Source organism: Leptopilina heterotoma, unplaced genomic scaffold (assembly GCF_015476425.1).
Source record: "Leptopilina heterotoma isolate Lh14 unplaced genomic scaffold, ASM1547642v1 Lhet_377, whole genome shotgun sequence".
NCBI classification, from domain to species: Eukaryota; Metazoa; Arthropoda; class Insecta; order Hymenoptera; family Figitidae; genus Leptopilina; species Leptopilina heterotoma.
In genome coordinates, this window is record NW_025111053.1 from 118,567 (window position 1) to 135,703 (window position 17,137).

At 31.5% G+C, this 17,137-nt stretch overlaps 1 protein-coding gene across 3 annotated transcripts in view; it reads right to left on the reverse strand.

Annotated features, from left to right (window-relative positions):
* Positions 1-1,907: 1,907 nt before the first annotated feature.
* The window catches only part of LOC122505843 (5-hydroxytryptamine receptor 2A-like), an 837,584-nt gene continuing 822,354 nt past the window's right edge, over positions 1,908-17,137 (reverse strand). For all 3 annotated transcript variants that reach the window (XM_043617694.1, XM_043617695.1, XM_043617696.1), the window contains exons 7-8: positions 5,275-5,485; positions 1,908-2,204 (exon numbers count right to left, since the gene is read on the reverse strand). In XM_043617694.1, coding sequence (XP_043473629.1) covers positions 2,191-2,204; positions 5,275-5,485 — 225 coding nt within the window. In that variant the 3' untranslated portion in view covers positions 1,908-2,190. The remainder of the gene's footprint in view (positions 2,205-5,274; positions 5,486-17,137) is intronic.

Genomic DNA, 17,137 nt, shown 5'->3' on the forward strand with positions numbered 1-17,137 from the left:
CACTAGATGCGCTAGTGCTTTCATGAACATAGAAATACATGGCAGTCGACGCACCGTGCCCCGAGTGACGAGTTTCATATTAATCTTATTAATTTTTCATTTTTTCGTCCGCCATATTGGATCCGCCATTTTGAATTTTGCAATTTTGACTTCATATTCATAATCAGCGACCCCAAAAACCCCCGAGTAACAAGTTTTAAACGAATCTGATTAATTTTTTTTAATTATTTCGTCCGTCATAGGAGAAAATGTATCTTGACACTTTTTTTATTTATTATTATTTTAATTATTTATTATTGTTTTTTTACTGTTGTTTTTTTTATTATCTGCTGGAAGAGTTTTACTAGAGCTAAGAATTTGAAATTTTTAGTAATATGTATTTGTTTCAAAGTTATGATGACTTTAATGCATTTGTGGTACAGCGTATTTACCACTAGGCGTTAAAGGGTTAAAAATAAACATGAACAATTTAAAATAATAATACAACTGTCTCTTTCATTATTTTAAAAACCTTTTCCTTGAGTTTTTTTTAATTTTTAATATTTCTGAAAATAAAACTTAAAACTAATTCCTGAAAATTTATATGAATAGGGAAGAAAATAATATTAAAACCAATTTATAGATAAATATATATATGTTTGAGGCGCATGAAAAGTCTCCAATTTTTATTTTCCGAATCTTTATTTTATCGAAATTCTTTTTATCTAATAAGAATTAATTATAATTTCTTTTAATCGAAAGAATAATTATCAAAAACATTATCTTTTTGAATGACTAATTAACAGAATGTTTAATACTGCGAAAGAAAATTTTTTATAATCTTCAAATAACTGAATTATCATTTCTAAAAATTATTATTTTTTATATTTCTTATTTACACTAATATTTTTATTTTCGAAGTGTCAATTTTGATAAATATTATTTTTTAAATTTGTTAATAACTATAATAATTATATTCCCCAATTATTATTCAATATAATTCAAATATTACCGAATTACCAATTCTTAAAAAATTTATTGTTCCTAATAATATTTTTTTAAAATGTGTAAATGTTCTAAATTCTAAAGTCTCTAAATTTTGTTTTATCGAAATATCTTTTGTTATAAAACTTTTTTCTTATAAATGTTTTTGAAAATAATTTTAATTTTTACGAATTAACATTACTCATAATTTTCTTTACTCCTAATCATTCTTCTTTATAATTACTATATTTTCTAACATGTATTTCTTCTAACTATAACTTTACCGAATTGTCACTTCTCATAATTATTATTATATCGAAATAGTATTTTTCAAAATTTTTGTAATATCTAATAATTTTTTATACAAATTTTTTTATTTTATAATAACCAGTTTTTATAATTTTATTTTATTCGAATAATTATTTCGTATAATTTCTTTCTTACCGAAATTATATTTTAAATAATTTTTTATTAATCAATTTTTTATTTTTCCTAATATTCATTTTTCCAAATAATTCTTTTTCATAATTTTTATATTCCCTAATTCGTATTTTACATAACATCCATTTTTTCTAGCATTTAAATTCTCTAATTTATTCTTTTCCTAACCTATAAATGTCATAATAAGAATTGCACAGAATAGTTATTTCACATACAAAATATACGGTTTCGACGCTTCCCATCTCTGAAGAATATGGCGCCAAATTTGAAAAAAGTGTATTATTTTATTATTTAAAAATTATTAATTATTACAAATATTGTTTAAAACAATTAAATATCATTAGGAAAATTGTTTTAAACAATATTTATAATAATTAATAATTTTTAAATAATAAAATAATGCACTTTTTTCAAATTTGGCGCCATATTCTTCAGAGATGGGAAACGTCGAAACCGTATATTTTGTATGTGAAATAACTATTCTGTGCAATTCTTATTATGACATTTATAGGTTAGGAAAAGAATAAATTAGAGAATTTAAATGCTTGAAAAAATGGATGTTATGTAAAATACAAACAATTTTACAAATCTTGCAGGTAAAAAAGTGATAAATTCGTTATCCACTTCTGTCATAATCCTTGATCTGAAACGTGTTTGGACATCCGTTAGTTTGTTGATCAATTGGCTACCCTTTGGAGCCAATTCGGAATGAGGCTTTGTTGGAAGCGTAGCTTCCATGCGTCCAACAGCATTTACTTTTTTTAAATCCATTTTTTTTCTTGTGGTTTACGTAGACAAATCTAAAACAGAAAGGACAGAGAAAATATAGATTAAAAAAGATTATAAATAATATACTTTAATTCTAAAATAATATCTGTATAGATAATATTCATCATCGTCGTCGTCTTCGTCTTCTTCTTTGTAATCAGAGTCCTCATATACAGTAGAGCCTTTACTATCATCATCATCAAATTCGTCTTCGCTTTCGAAATTTAAAAAAAATAGTCGTTCTGCCCCATCATTATTATCATCGTCATCATCATAAGAGGAATATAAATAAGATTTTTCCATTTTTATTTAAAAAAATGAAACATGACTTGAAGATTAAATTTTTCTAAAATGAAGTCGATAATAATAGGTACCTAAATAAATAATAATAAAATAAATATTAAAAATAGAAAAAAGCAGAAAAAAATGTACAGGCATCACCTGGAAGAAGGTTTAAATAAAACGAATTTTATCAGAGAAAAGAATCCATAACATGTAAAGTATTTGGAAAAAAATAAGATAGAAAAACGGAAATTTTGAAAAAAAACCTACAATCTGAAATCCTGAAAATAATTGGAAAAAATATGAAAAGAAAAACGGAAATTTTGAAAAAAACTACAAACTGAAGTCCTGAAAACAATTGGAGAAAATAAGAAATGAAAAACGGAAATATTGAAATCATGAAAATAATTAGAAAAAAATAAGAAAGAAAAACGGAAATTTTGAAGAAAAAAAAACCTACAATCTGAAATCCTGAAAATAATTGAAAAAAATACGAAAAGAATAATTCTAAAAACAATATGGAATTACCTGAAAAAGAGAACGTAAAAAATAAAATGTCTAAAAAGAATAAGAAAAAAAGTAAAAAATATTTTAATCCTGAAAATAAAGAAATCCAGAAAGTTAAAAAAATACTGGAAAAATTTGAATCCTGAAAATAATAGAATTAAGTAAATATATACATATGTCAATAAATAGAGCATATTTTATGAAGTTAAATTTATATATTTTTTTTGTGATGAATTCTTTTGCTAGAAAATACTATGATTTCATGTTTTTTCTTTCCATTTTTTTACATTCATCAAGTCTATTTCGGCTGAACGAGATAATCGGATAAAAATCTGAATCCGAATCAGAAGATGATTGTAATGATGATGATGATTCTGATGTTTCTGACATGAACGATGGTGATGGTCGGTACAAAGCACAAGTATTTAAAAACTTTTGAGGTTTCCTAAATATAAATTAAACAAACATAAACTTAAAACCGCTGCCAAGTTGTACATTTTTGTTATAATTTTGGTGCTCATTTCATGAACACTTTGCTTCATAATGAAGATAATAATAGAAATATATGACTAACTTTTTATAAATATGGTAAAAGTAATTAAATTATGGAAAATCAATGTATTTTTAAATACCCTACAAGATAGTTATAATAGTTTAATAGTTAAACAAACATTTTCAAACAAAAAAGTTGAGAAAACGTTGTTCTCCACAATTTTTGGTTTTTAAAAAACCAATAATTTCGAAATTTATGATCAAATTAGGTTCAAAAATAGGTCAATCAAAGCGTTTTTCATTGCTCTACAAGTTGGTAACGATATTTTTAAAGTTACTTATACATTTTTTAACAAAATTTTCAAAAAAGTAATATTTGCCAAAATTTTAGATTTTTAAAAGTTTAATATCTCCGGTTAATATAGACGAAAAATGTTCAATTAGGTCTCAAAAGATGCGTCTAAAAAACTCTACAAAATTATAAAAAAAACATCTATAGGTGTCCTAACATTTTTTAGAGTTATAAGCAAAAAAACGTTTTTTTGGAAATTTAAAAATTCAAAAAAAATTTAGTTAAACTTTATTAATATGTCTAAAAGTACTCTCATTACATGTCTGCAGGTGAAATCTACAATTTAAAAAAAAATTTAACCCAAAAGCTATTCATGATTTCGAGATGTTTATAAAAATGTGATGTTTACACACACACACACACATACGGAATGACATTTTTTTAAAAATGTCATTTTTGAACTCCTGGGATCAAATAACATAAAGATATGTCAAGAAATCAAACTCGAAAAATTTTGGTATTACAATACTTCCTCTATGAGGAAGCAAAATCGGTACAAAGCACAAGTATTTTAAAACTTTTTAGGTTTCCTAAATATAAATTAAACAAAAATAAACTTAAAATCGGTACAAAGCACAAGTATTTTGCTTTTACATTTTTTTTTCTTTTTACCGAATTCATAGATTTTTTATTGTAAATTGTAGAACTTTACATTTTCACAATAGTCATCACGATCATCATCATTATCATTCAGATTATTCTTATCTTCTTTTTCTGTTAGTTTTTCTTTTTCATTTTCAAAAATATTCAAATTGAGGGCCTGCATACGATAACAACCGCTGCTCTTGGTTTTAGGGGATAATACCAGCCAGACAGCAGTGAGAGCCTCTGGGCCGTTCACTGCTATCTGACTGGTACTATCCCCTACAACCAAGCGCAGCGGTTGTTATTGTATGCAGGCCCCCAATTTGTCTCCTTTAAAACTTCCTTCTCTCGACTTTCAATTCTATTTTTCAGCTTGTTAACGCTGTATTTGAACACTATATTTAAAACATTTGGAGATGCTTCTGGAATTAAATTCACAAAATTCGTAAAATCTAACGATGATAATGAATATTGTGAAATCCAGTTCAGCAAATTAGGACTAGAAGATTCATGGGTAGAGTTTTGAATTTAACTCTCTTCTAGCTTTCTTTTTTTCTAAAATTTGCTTCTTTTTCTAAAAGTTTGTTATAAATATTTTCAAAAGATATTGATGCTTGTAACGGTAAATTTAATTCACAAGGATTAGGAAGATCAAAGTTGCAACGCTGATCTTCAATTTCTTGTGAATATCTTTGTTATGTACATATCTATACTTTCACTCCTAATTTCATTCAAAGTATTATCACAAAGAATAGGAAGATCAGTGGTGCAACATTGATCTTCAATCTCTTGTGAATTTTTTTCTTTAATGTCAGTTCCTTGATGAAACATTTTAATCAAAATATTATCAGATATTTGCGGTAATGAATTAAACAAACCACTACCATTTCCTGATATTAAAGTTGTTGTTACCCTTGATGTTTTCCGACTTGTGGTTGGTGCTGTCCAACTGTTCACTGTTAATGGGACATTTCTTGGGACTAAACGTGGAACATCCAATCTTGGCAGGTGTAAACAACTCTGCTTATATGGTCGTTTTGGTGTTGCGTATGTAGAGCTTGAATGAGACATTAATTCATTGTGCCGGTCACCTCGCTGTTAAACAAAAAGAAAAGTCAATTTGAATTTATAGTTACACGTACAGGTTGTGTCAAACCAGTGCAATTATGTTTATTTTAAACTAGCTAAAACAAACGCGCGTGAATACTTGCTGGGCGCAACTGCCATAACATAAGAACGCTGATTACCTTAAAAATAATGTAAGAAAATAAATAAATGTTGCAATAATTTTAATTAGTTGTGCCCAATGTATTCAATATCATTTAAAAAAAGATTAACAAATTATGCATAATTTTAACATAGTCTTCTATAATAATTACTTAACAATTATTGGAAAATTTTCTGTCTACTTCGTAAATTAAACAAATCATAATATTGAATACTATTTCTCATAAAACTTTTTTTTAAATAGGTTTGTATCATATTTCTAAATAGTAACAGTTATCGTCAAACAGAAACAATAATACTTCAATTAAGTATTTTTCACACTAATTTCATTATTTTTTTATAATATTTAGAAAATTTAATCTGATAGCGTTCTACAAATGTAAGAATGGATGTCGAAATTTTAACAATTCTAAGAAACATGTTAAACGTCACAAGAATTGCTGTGTTAAAATTAAACATTTTCTTATAAACGTCCAAAGGATACAGTAGGGGAGGATGGGGCAAGGCTAGTTAGTGGTTGTAATGCTTAAATGGCTTATTCAAAAAGCGCATCATTCATGATATTTTCGTGTCTTAACACTAAGGGGCTATCCATAAACCATGTAGCCTCTTGAGGGGGAGGGGTTTCAAGTAATTGACTGCGACAAGAGAAAAAAATGGGGCTAATATATGTAATAGCGTACTACATGGGAGAGGGGAGGTCAAAATTCCCAAAAAATGGGGCTACGTGGTTTATGGACGACCAAACAGATGATAGTAAAAATTGGAAGTCAATCTGCCACCATTTGCGAAGTTAGGAGTTTATTTTTATAAAACACTTGTTTTTCTAAAATGTCAACGTAATCCTAATCACGCTTTATTATATTCTTGCTGAACACGAATATCGTATTTATTTTCAATTAAATTCACGTTGTTCCACAAAATTTAGGAATAATTAAAATATGGGTTCCTTACTCCCCCATGGGTCAAGAATAGTTAGAGCTAGTTTGGCACGGAACAATCCTGCTAATGCGACTGCAAATTTTAAAAAATGTTTAATTGTTCTTTTTAGGTTGATACACACAATGGTGTGTAATTATATCCGTTTATAAAACAGCGTATGTCCCATTGGACATGAAAGGTTAAATTGTATATAAATTAAATTTTTTGTTTTTGTATATTAAAGAGCAGTATTTAAGCTTTAATTTGGTCCTATGCGGAAAAATTTACTGTTTCGGTATATAGTTTTACATCCATTAAAAAAATGCCAAAAATGCGTCTCTTGGAGCAAAATCGCAAATGCAAAAATGTCGGAGATAATGGAGTCAGAATATTGATTTTTTCTCACAAAATCGCACAAAAATATATATAGAGAGAGATTATTCTGCAAATTATGACTTTTTGTGTATAAGTATGTTTTTCGAGTATTTTAGAGTGAGAATATGTCAAAATCAATTAACTGACTTTTATTCCATTCAAAAATTTGTTTTTCAGTGTTATTTTGTGATTTTTTTTTAGTTTTTTTTACCATTCAAGAGACTATAACTTTGAAAATTGAGTTTTTATGAAAAAATGTTACAGAAAAAAGTTCTTTGTATTTTCCTAGTCTAAAAGAATATAAAGTTAAAAGCTTTGAAATTTGAAAAAATTGAGTTTTCAAAATTTTGAAACTACTGTAGTTTCTGTAGTTTATAACGAAAATGACTGGTTAACGAACTTAACCTTCACTTTTACATCAACTTAGGGTGTTTCAGATTTAAAAACGATCAGATAAGATTTTCAAAAGTTATCGTGGGAACAATATTTTGGTCTACAGACGGACATACATACATACAGACAGACACACAGAAAGACGTACTCGTCGGACCATGTTTTGACCAGCTACAACAGCAAAGTTGTAGCTAATGCAAAGGCGAGAAAAAAGTCTCTAGTAGCAAAATCGCATATGAAAAAATGTCGGAGATAATGGAGTCGGAATATTGATTTTTTTTCAAAAAATCGCACAAAAAATATATAGAGAGATTTTTCTGGAAATTATGACTTTTTGTGTATAAGTATGTTTTTCGAGTATTTTAGAGTGAGAATATGTCAAAATCAATTAACTGACTTTTATTCCATTCAAAAATTTGATTTTCAGTGTTATTTTGTGATTTTTTACTTTTTTTATCATTTAAGAGACTATAACTTTGAAAATTGAGTTTTTATGAAAAAATGTTATAGAAAAAAGTTGTTTGTATTTTTCTAGTCTAAAAGAATATATAGTTAAAAGCTTCTGAATTTGAAAAAATTGAGTTTTCAAAATTTTGAAACTACTGTAGTTTCTGTAGTTTATAACGAAAATGACTGGTTAACGAACTTAACCTTCACTTTTACATCAACTTAGGGTGTTTTAGATTTAAAAACGATCAGATAAGATTTTCAAAAGTTATCGTGGGAACAATATTTTGGTCTACAGACGGACATACATACATACAGACAGACACACAGAAAGACGTACTCGTCGGACCATGTTTTGACCAGCTACAACAGCAAAGTTGTAGCTAATGCAAAGGCGAGAAAAAAGTCTCTAGTAGCAAAATCGCATATGAAAAAATGTCGGAGATAATGGAGTCGGAATATTGATTTTTTTTTCAAAAAATCGCACAAAAAATATATAGAGAGATTTTTCTGGAAATTATGACTTTTTGTGTATAAGTATGTTTTTCGAGTATTTTAGAGTGAGAATATGTCAAAATCAATTAACTGACTTTTATTCCATTCAAAAATTTGATTTTCAGTGTTATTTTGTGATTTTTTACTTTTTTTATCATTTAAGAGACTATAACTTTGAAAATTGAGTTTTTATGAAAAAATGTTATAGAAAAAAGTTGTTTGTATTTTTCTAGTCTAAAAGAATATATAGTTAAAAGCTTCTAAATTTGAAAAAATTGAGTTTTCAAAATTTTGAAACTACTGTAGTTTCTGTAGTTTATAACGAAAATGACTGGTTAACGAACTTAACCTTCACTTTTACATCAACTTAGGGTGTTTTAGTTTTAAAAACGATCAGATAAGATTTTCAAAAGTTATCGTGGGAACAAAATTTGGGCTACAGACGGACATACATACATACAGACAGACACACAGAAAGACGTACTCGTCGGACCATGTTTTGACCAGCTACAACAGCAAAGTTGTAGCTGATGCAAAGGCAAGAAAAAAGTCTCTAGAAGCAAAATCGCATATGAAACAATGTCGGAGATAATGGAGTCGGAATATTGATTTTTTTTCAAAAAATCGCACAAAAAATATATAGAGAGATTTTTCTGGAAATTATGACTTTTTGTGTATAAGTATGTTTTTCGAGTATTTTAGAGTGAGAATATGTCAAAATCAATTAACTGACTTTTATTCCATTCAAAAATTTTATTTTCAGTGTTATTTTGTGATTTTTTAGTTTTTTTTACCATTTAAGAGACTATAACTTTGAAAATTGAGTTTTCATGAAAAAATGTTATAGAGAAAGACAGACACGAAGACAGACATACGGACAGACAGAAAAAGTTTTCTAGAGCATGTTTTTCGGACTCAGGGGACCCCAAAACGTCAAGATTTCATGAAATTAGCAAAAGTCAATTTTCGACCAAAACTAATACTTTCTCATGTGATGAGAATGTAAAAAGTCATTTTTTCAGTTTCCAATTTTTCAAATCTAAATATCTTGCAAAAAACTTTTTTTTGAAAAACTGTTTGGCACAATTATTTTGTATCCCAAGTACTACAATATTTCCAAGTTTAAGAAAAATCGGTGATCCACCATTTGCTTCTCGTATGGAACTGCCCTCAAGTGAATATTTACTTAAATCAAATAAATAAAAACAAATAAGTTGAAATACAACCGAACGAGGGTTTATAAAAAATAATTATTTAAAAATGTTTAATTTTGCTATAAAAAATTAACATTATTTAAAAAATAGAAAATTTAGTTATATTTCTCCCATACAAAAATTTATTTTTATTTTAAGAAAATCAAAATATTTCACTTGTCTGTAAACAAAGAAAATGTATTTTAATACTTTTTTTTGATAAAAAAGATTTTTTCAAATGCGCAACAAAAAACATTTAAGTATTGGAACTAATAAAAATTTTTAAATTTAAGAATTATAAAAATTATAATTATAATTATAAAATTATAAAATTATTTATTTATTTATTTAGCAAGTATACGAAACAAGCCCTTTCGTACATAGTACTCTTACAATCTAAAAGTTGCAACCGCAACTTATATTATACAATATTAACTATGTAATCAACGCTAGGTAGTTTTAACTCAAGAGTCTAGAATAAACCTACGCAATAAAGAAATGAATCTTAAGAAGTTACTATAAAAAAAGTCAACAATATTTGACATCGAATTAGCCTCTCTACTTAATCTTGTTATAAAAGAGTGATATCCGTAGTATTATTCATGAAAAAAAAATTGAATTCTTACGAAGATTTTACAAAATTTTTTAAATAATTGAATTCTGTTTGGAAATTATATGAAGATAATAGATAAATATGTTGTAATTATATTTTGTTGATAAGACAAATCAAAATTCAAATCATACAAATCAATATCACTACTACTATTCCAGGTTACAAAAGGTAAATTAAAATCTCCAACTAAACACAAGAAAGAGCAAAGATTTTGCTCATAAACACTTTCAATAACACTACACATTTCAAAATAAAGAGCAGAGGACGAATTATGGGGAATATAAAAGCAACCAATTATTAGAAGAGTGTTATTAAGTTTCAGTTTAATTACTATAAGTTCAACAATTGAAGTACTTTTAATTAACACCTCTAACATTTTAGTAGTAAAGATGACAGATTGAAGAAGGGCGATGAAAGGGGAAATCACGCTAAGCACGAGTAGGGGAAATTACTTCTTCACAGCATGTGCATCTATTTGGACAGTCAATGTGGAAGTACGCTTCCGAGTAGGGATTTTTATAATCGTGGGAGCTCCACGACGAAACACCATCATTATATCCTTCTCTCCTTCCGATCGTCGAGCGACTAACTCCGCCTTCATAGACCGTATCTCCTCCCTCTGCATAGCAGTCTTGTCGCCTGTCAACCACATATTTCTTAGAACATTTGAGTATATTGGATCTTTTTTGGCAGCAGCAAATGTTCGCATAATCACTTGTGCCTTCTCCTCCGTCGCACAAATTAATTTCACTAGACGAGGCTTCTGTAGAACCTGCGCATTAGAACCCAATCTGAATACTTGCAAATTCTCAAAAGCAATTGGCGGAGTAAACTTACTAAATATATCAATGATGCTTTCCTTATCACCATTAGTATAAGTAGTACCAGAATTAGTTGTAGAGGAAATTGTTTCAGGAAAATTAAACAAAACAAGATTCTTCTTTCTTTTATTTCTATCATACAATTCTTCAATACAATGACCCGTTGTTAACTTAAAGTCAACACTATTCGAATTCGAATTACTTGCCTCACACTTATCCAATCTCCCCTCCACAACAGTAAGGCGATCTGACAAACAAACAATCCTACCTTCCAAATTTGCTAGCTTTAATAAGGTATCATCTAATTTGTTGTTGACATCCGCAAAATTGTCAGATGTAAGCATTGTCAACTTATCCATGGCATTCATAATACTATCGAATCTATCAGCTGTTTGTGACAACTGAGAATCCACAGTTGGGGACGATGACATTGGCCTACAGCACTTAGCAAACGATCCATTAGGTAAGGTAGCAAGTTGCACCGCACAGCTTCGATGATATGGCAGATTACATCCTTTACACAATACCGGAATAGCACGTGTCATATCTTTAGCACATTTAGCGCACTTATCTACTTTTTCAGCCATGATCGTAAAAATGGATAAAAAACAACAAAGTCACTCACAAAAAAACAAATCGTAACGATTTTATTATCCAAGTCTCAGGAGAAATAAGAACAAAATGTAGCACACCGAAATTGAGGTTAGAAAAACTCCGAAACAGTTTTACAGTCACTACATTCAATAAAAATGACAATAAAAAAATAGTCAAAGAAGCAAGTTAAAAAACAGTACAAACTTATTAAATTCGGCAATTAATAAATCAATTGAGATCAAGGATTAATTAACAAATAATAGAGATTACACACAAGGAAGTGTTACCAAGTAGCCACCTAGCCACCTCCTTATAATTATAAGGAAAGGTGAAAAACCTCTAAATAAGGTTTCATCGTACAGGCCTATACGCCTGCTAGATTCGATGGGTAAACTTCTAGAGGATATGGTTCTGCAGAGAATGCAAAGCCACTTGACCGAAGAGAATCGTCTATCCGATCACCAATTTGGTTTCCGTAAAGGCAAGTCCACAGTTAATGCCATCCAGGCAGTTGTGGACATAGCCAAAGCAGGAAAAAACAAATTGGGACCTGGAAAAAAGAAGAGGTTCTGCGCGTTGGTAGCAATTGACATACGCAACGCGTTTAATTCCGCAAGATGGAAAGACCTCATCGAGTCGATGAAGAAGAAAAACATGCTGCCCTACTTGTTGCGGATAATGGATAATTATCTTAGCGACAGGTGGATTATATATGAGGGAGACACCTGCACTCTCAGGGAAGAGATGTAGCGTGGGGCTCCTCAAGGCTCGAGGGTGAGTCCATTTGTATGGAATGTATCTTATGATGATTTTCTGCGAATGGATCTGCCCGAAGGTGCGGTGATTATCGGTTTTGCGGACGACGCGTTGTTCGTGTGCACTGCCGAAAGTGAGGAGGCTCTTGGGACATTGGTGAACGAATGTCTGCGACTAGCAAAAAGCTGGCTGGATACCAGAGGTCTTGAAATGGCCCTGGAAAAGACCGAGGCACTGCTGGTCACAGACAGACGTGGTTATGAGCTCCCACGAATCGTGATAGACGGATTCGAGGTCAAGTGGAGTAAGCAAATTAAATATCTTGGTGTGGAGTTGGATGGAAGGTTAAACTTCCACCACCACATGGCTACGGCGTCAAATAAGGCGATCGAGTGTGCGGCTAATCTTTCACGGTTAATGCCGAACGTAGGCGGACCCCGTGAACAAAAACGGAGACTGGTGGCGAGTGTCGCCCACGCTAAAATGCTCTATGCAGCACCAGCGTGGGCCCCATCCCTGAGAAGTAAAAAATGTGAGACCATCTGTGAAAAGGTACTGTCGGCGCAGAGATCGATAACAACGCGTATTATCTCTGCATATAAGACGGTATCTACGAGTACTGTGCAGGTCCTTGCAAGTGTCCCGCCAGCAGATCTTTTGGCGTGGGAAAGGGAAGAAATGTTTTTCTTTTCTAAAGAAAGCAGTTCCTTGGATGAGGAATTAAGACCAAGCAAGGGCCTGATCCGCAAAGAAGCGAGGCACAGGCTCATAGAAAGATGGCAAGAAAGATGGGATGGTGAGGAAAAAGATCGATGGACTTATCCCGGCACTCGCCACCTGGATAAATAGGAAACATGGTCAGGTTTCCTATTATCTGAGTCAGGCGCTCACAGGTCACGGGTGTTTTAACTCGTACCTGTGTCGCTTTAACCCTTTAAGGCCCGACTTTTTTTAAGTGATGCGATTTTCGTCATACTTTATACTTAAGGGTTTTTGAGGTCGCTGATTACGAATCTGATGTTACTTTTTTAAAATTCAAAATGGCGGATCCAATATGGCGGACAACTTTTTTAAAATTTCACCGGATTCACTTAAAATTCGTTACTCGGGGGTTTATGTGGTCGCTGATTACGAATCTGATGTTAGTTTTTCAAAATACAAAATGGCAGATCTTATATGGCGGACGACTTTTTTAAAATTTCATCGGATTCACTTGAAATTCGTTACTCGGGGGTTTATGTGGTCGCTGATTACGAATCTGATGTTAGTTTTTTAAAATTAAAAATGGCAGATCCAATATGGCAGACTACTTTTTTAAAATTTCTTTAGATTCACTTGAAATTCGTTACTCAGGGGTTTGTGAGGTCGCTGATTACGAATTTAATGTTAGTTTTTCAAAATTCAAAATGGCAGATCCAATATGGCGGATAAAAATATTTGAAAATTGAGTTAGGCTCATAAAAATTACCACTTGCAGGTTTTTGGGGTCGCTGATTACGAATCTGATGTTAGTTTTTCAAAATTCAAAATGGCAGCCGAATTTAAGAAAAAAATAATTAATTGGATTGAAAATCGAATTTTAAAAAACTAATATCGGATTCGTAATCAGCGACCCTACAAACTCCTGAGTAACGATTTTTAAGCTAATTAATTAATTTTTTAAAAAAGTCGTTCGCCATTTTGAATCTGCCATTTTGAAGTTTGAAAAACTAACATCAGATTTGTAATCTGCCACCCCAAAAACCCATAAGTAACATGTTTCAAACCAATTAATTCATGATTAAAAATTTTTTACCCCTATTTTTGACCAATTCAAAAATAAGTGACAAGCTATCATTGACAATCAAACAAGAAACAAAAGCCTAACGGTAAAATATAATTAGAAACGAACGAGTGACGCTATTGGCGACTACAGAAAGAAACTAATTGCTAACGCTAAAATATCGTCAGAAACGAAAAAGTGATTGTGAGGGAAAAAATACTTTGTGCGAAATCTTGTTCAGAAACAAGTGACAAGCTAATATTGACATTTAAAAACTGAAAGAAAAGACACAAAACTTTCCGAGTAGTAAGCAAAAAACAGTGCGAACACCATGTTTCATAAACATCTAACATCTTTTTTTAATAGGCCGCCATATTAAATCCGCCATTTTGAATTTCAAAAAACTAACATTAAATTTGTAGTCAGTGACCTCAAGAACACCAAGTGATGGTATCCAAGAGACAAGCTTAATTTTTAAATTTTTCCGTCCGCCATTTTGAATTTTGAAAAACGAATATCAGATTCGTAATCAGCGACCCAAAAAACCCCCAATGGTAATTTTCATGAGTCTAGCTCAATTTTTAAATATTTTCGTCCGCCATATTGGATCCGCCATTTTGAGTTTTGAAAAAATAACATCAGATTCGTAATCAGCGACCCCGAAAACCCCCGAGTAATCATTTTTATGAGCCTCGTTCAAGTTTCGAATTTTTTCGTTCGCCATATTGGATCCGCCATTTTGAATTTTGAAAAAATAACATCAGATTCGTAATAAGCGACTTCATAAACCCCCGAGTAGTCATTTTTATGAGCTTTACTTGAAGTAATTTAACAGTTTTTAATTTTTTTAACAATCCTTAGCAAAAACATTTTTTTTCAATATAGTTATAATTATAAGATTGTTGTAAATTTATTGCACTATAATTTTTTTTAAAAAGTAATATAAATTTGTGGATCTTTGGCGTTTAGAACTGAAAAATTGATTAATTTTTGACAAAGTTATGAATGTTCGAACACAAAAGTGGTTTCAATCGAAACCCGGACGCATGATTATTCCCTAAATGTCATTTTTCCGAAATGTCATTTTACCGAACTGCACTTTTGCGAATAGTCATTTTTGCGAGAAGCCAATTTTGCGAAATGTCACTTTTGTGAATTGTTATTTTTGCGAAAAGCTATTTTTGCGAATTGTCATTTTTGCGAATGGCCATTTTTACGAATTGTCAAAAATGACTATTCGCAAAAATGACAATTCGTAAAAATGGCAATTCGTAAAAATGGCGATTCGCAAAAGTGACAATTCGCAAAAATGACATTTCTCAAAAATGACAATTCGCAAAAATGTCAATTCGCAAAAATGACTTTTTGAAAAAAATACAATTCGTAAAAATGGCGATTCGCAAAAATAACTTTTCGGAAAATTGACAATTCGTAAAAATGTCGATTCGCAAAAATGACAATTCGCAAAAATAGCTTTTCGAAAAAATGACAATTCGCAAAAGTGGCATTTCGCAAAATTGGCTTTTCGCAAAAATGAGTATTCGCAAAAGTGCAGTTCGGTAAAATGACATTTCGGAAAAATGACATTTGGGGAATAATCATGCGCCCCATCGAAACCGCTGGGCCTTAAAGGGTTAAATTACGCGAGGACGAGGTGTGTGCATATTGCCAGTTCCCTGAGGACAACGCGGAGCACACCCTCTTCTCATGCAAGAAATGGGACTTGGAGAGGCGGGCCATGTTTGAAGGTGTAAACAGATAAGTTACACCGGAGAACATGGTATCGCTGATGACCCAGTCAGAAGAAAATTAGCGGCATGTCGAGAACTTTATAATCTCGGTTATGTCGAGGAAGGATCTCGACGGTCGCCAAAAAGCGTAATTTAAACAGCTTTTAATTTGTTTTGTTTGTTTTTTATTAATTTATTTTGTGATTTGTTTGTCCTTATACATTTTTTGATTTGTTTTGTGCTTTTTATTCTATTTTGTACAGTTTTATCTTAGCTTTTATGAAATTTAAACAAAACATATATTTAAATTTAGCTTTGTTATTGTTATTATTTATTAAGTAATATTTGTTATTATTTTTTTTAATTCAAATTTTTGAATATTTATTATTAAAATTCAATTATTATTTTCATAAAATTGTGCAACGTCACAACACCCCCATCCTAAGATGAAGCCAAAAGGGCGCTGTGAGACTAGGTAAGAAAAAGGAAATTAGTTCAGGGAAGGCAAGTTGGGTAACAAAATAAAAATTAAAGGAAAACGTAATTCATAAAAAAAACTTTTATTTACTATTTACAACGGGAGGTTAGTGCGCAATTTGGGCATTTGTTGTCGATTAGAATGTCTCCGCATGTTCGGCATACGTCTTTGATGTCGATCGTGGGGTTGGGGCAGTTTTCACATAAGTGACCCTGTTCACCACACGTCCAACATCCTTTCTTGCTTCTGCGACGGAGCCATTTTATTAAATCTGGTGAGATCTCCTTTGGTGGTTTCACCACGAGGTCCAGGAGGGATGGTATGCGCTTAGGTGGTGGGTCTGAAGGGTTCGATAGAGGGTTGGTGATAACAGGTATGTTATAATATTCAGTCAGGGTAACGGATTGTGGGTTGGGTTTGATTGTGTATTTTTGGGGATTGTCGTGGTCGATGGGGCAGTTGGGTGTTCGGCACTGGGGAGATCGCGGACGAGTACAATTCCGTTTGGTTCTCAGGGGTGAAGGGCTTTTCGATCTAGGCACGTGGTACGAGGGTGTGCGAGGTCGGTAGGGTGACATTCGAGGTTTGTTTTGTCGCTTAATCGTCTGTCGGGTGCGGTTGGAACCATAAAAGTTTCGTTTGAGGATTGGGTTGGAGTCCTTTTCGTGTGTTTGTTCAGTGACGGCGTGGGTGACGGTGGATGTGTTGGTGTTTGTGGTTTCCGGGGCATCTGAGAATGATAAGATTTCGTCGCGTTCGTCGTCTGAGATGTCTAGGTGAAGCATCGGGGAAGTGGTACGTGTGTTGGTATCAGTGTCGTCGTTGTGTGATGTGTTGGCTTCTGGGGAAGTCTGGACTTCTACTTGTTCATCCGTTGTCAGCAACATGTTTACCTCTATTCGTCGAGAGAGTAAGTAATTCCGGCGCTCTGCCAGAAAAGCC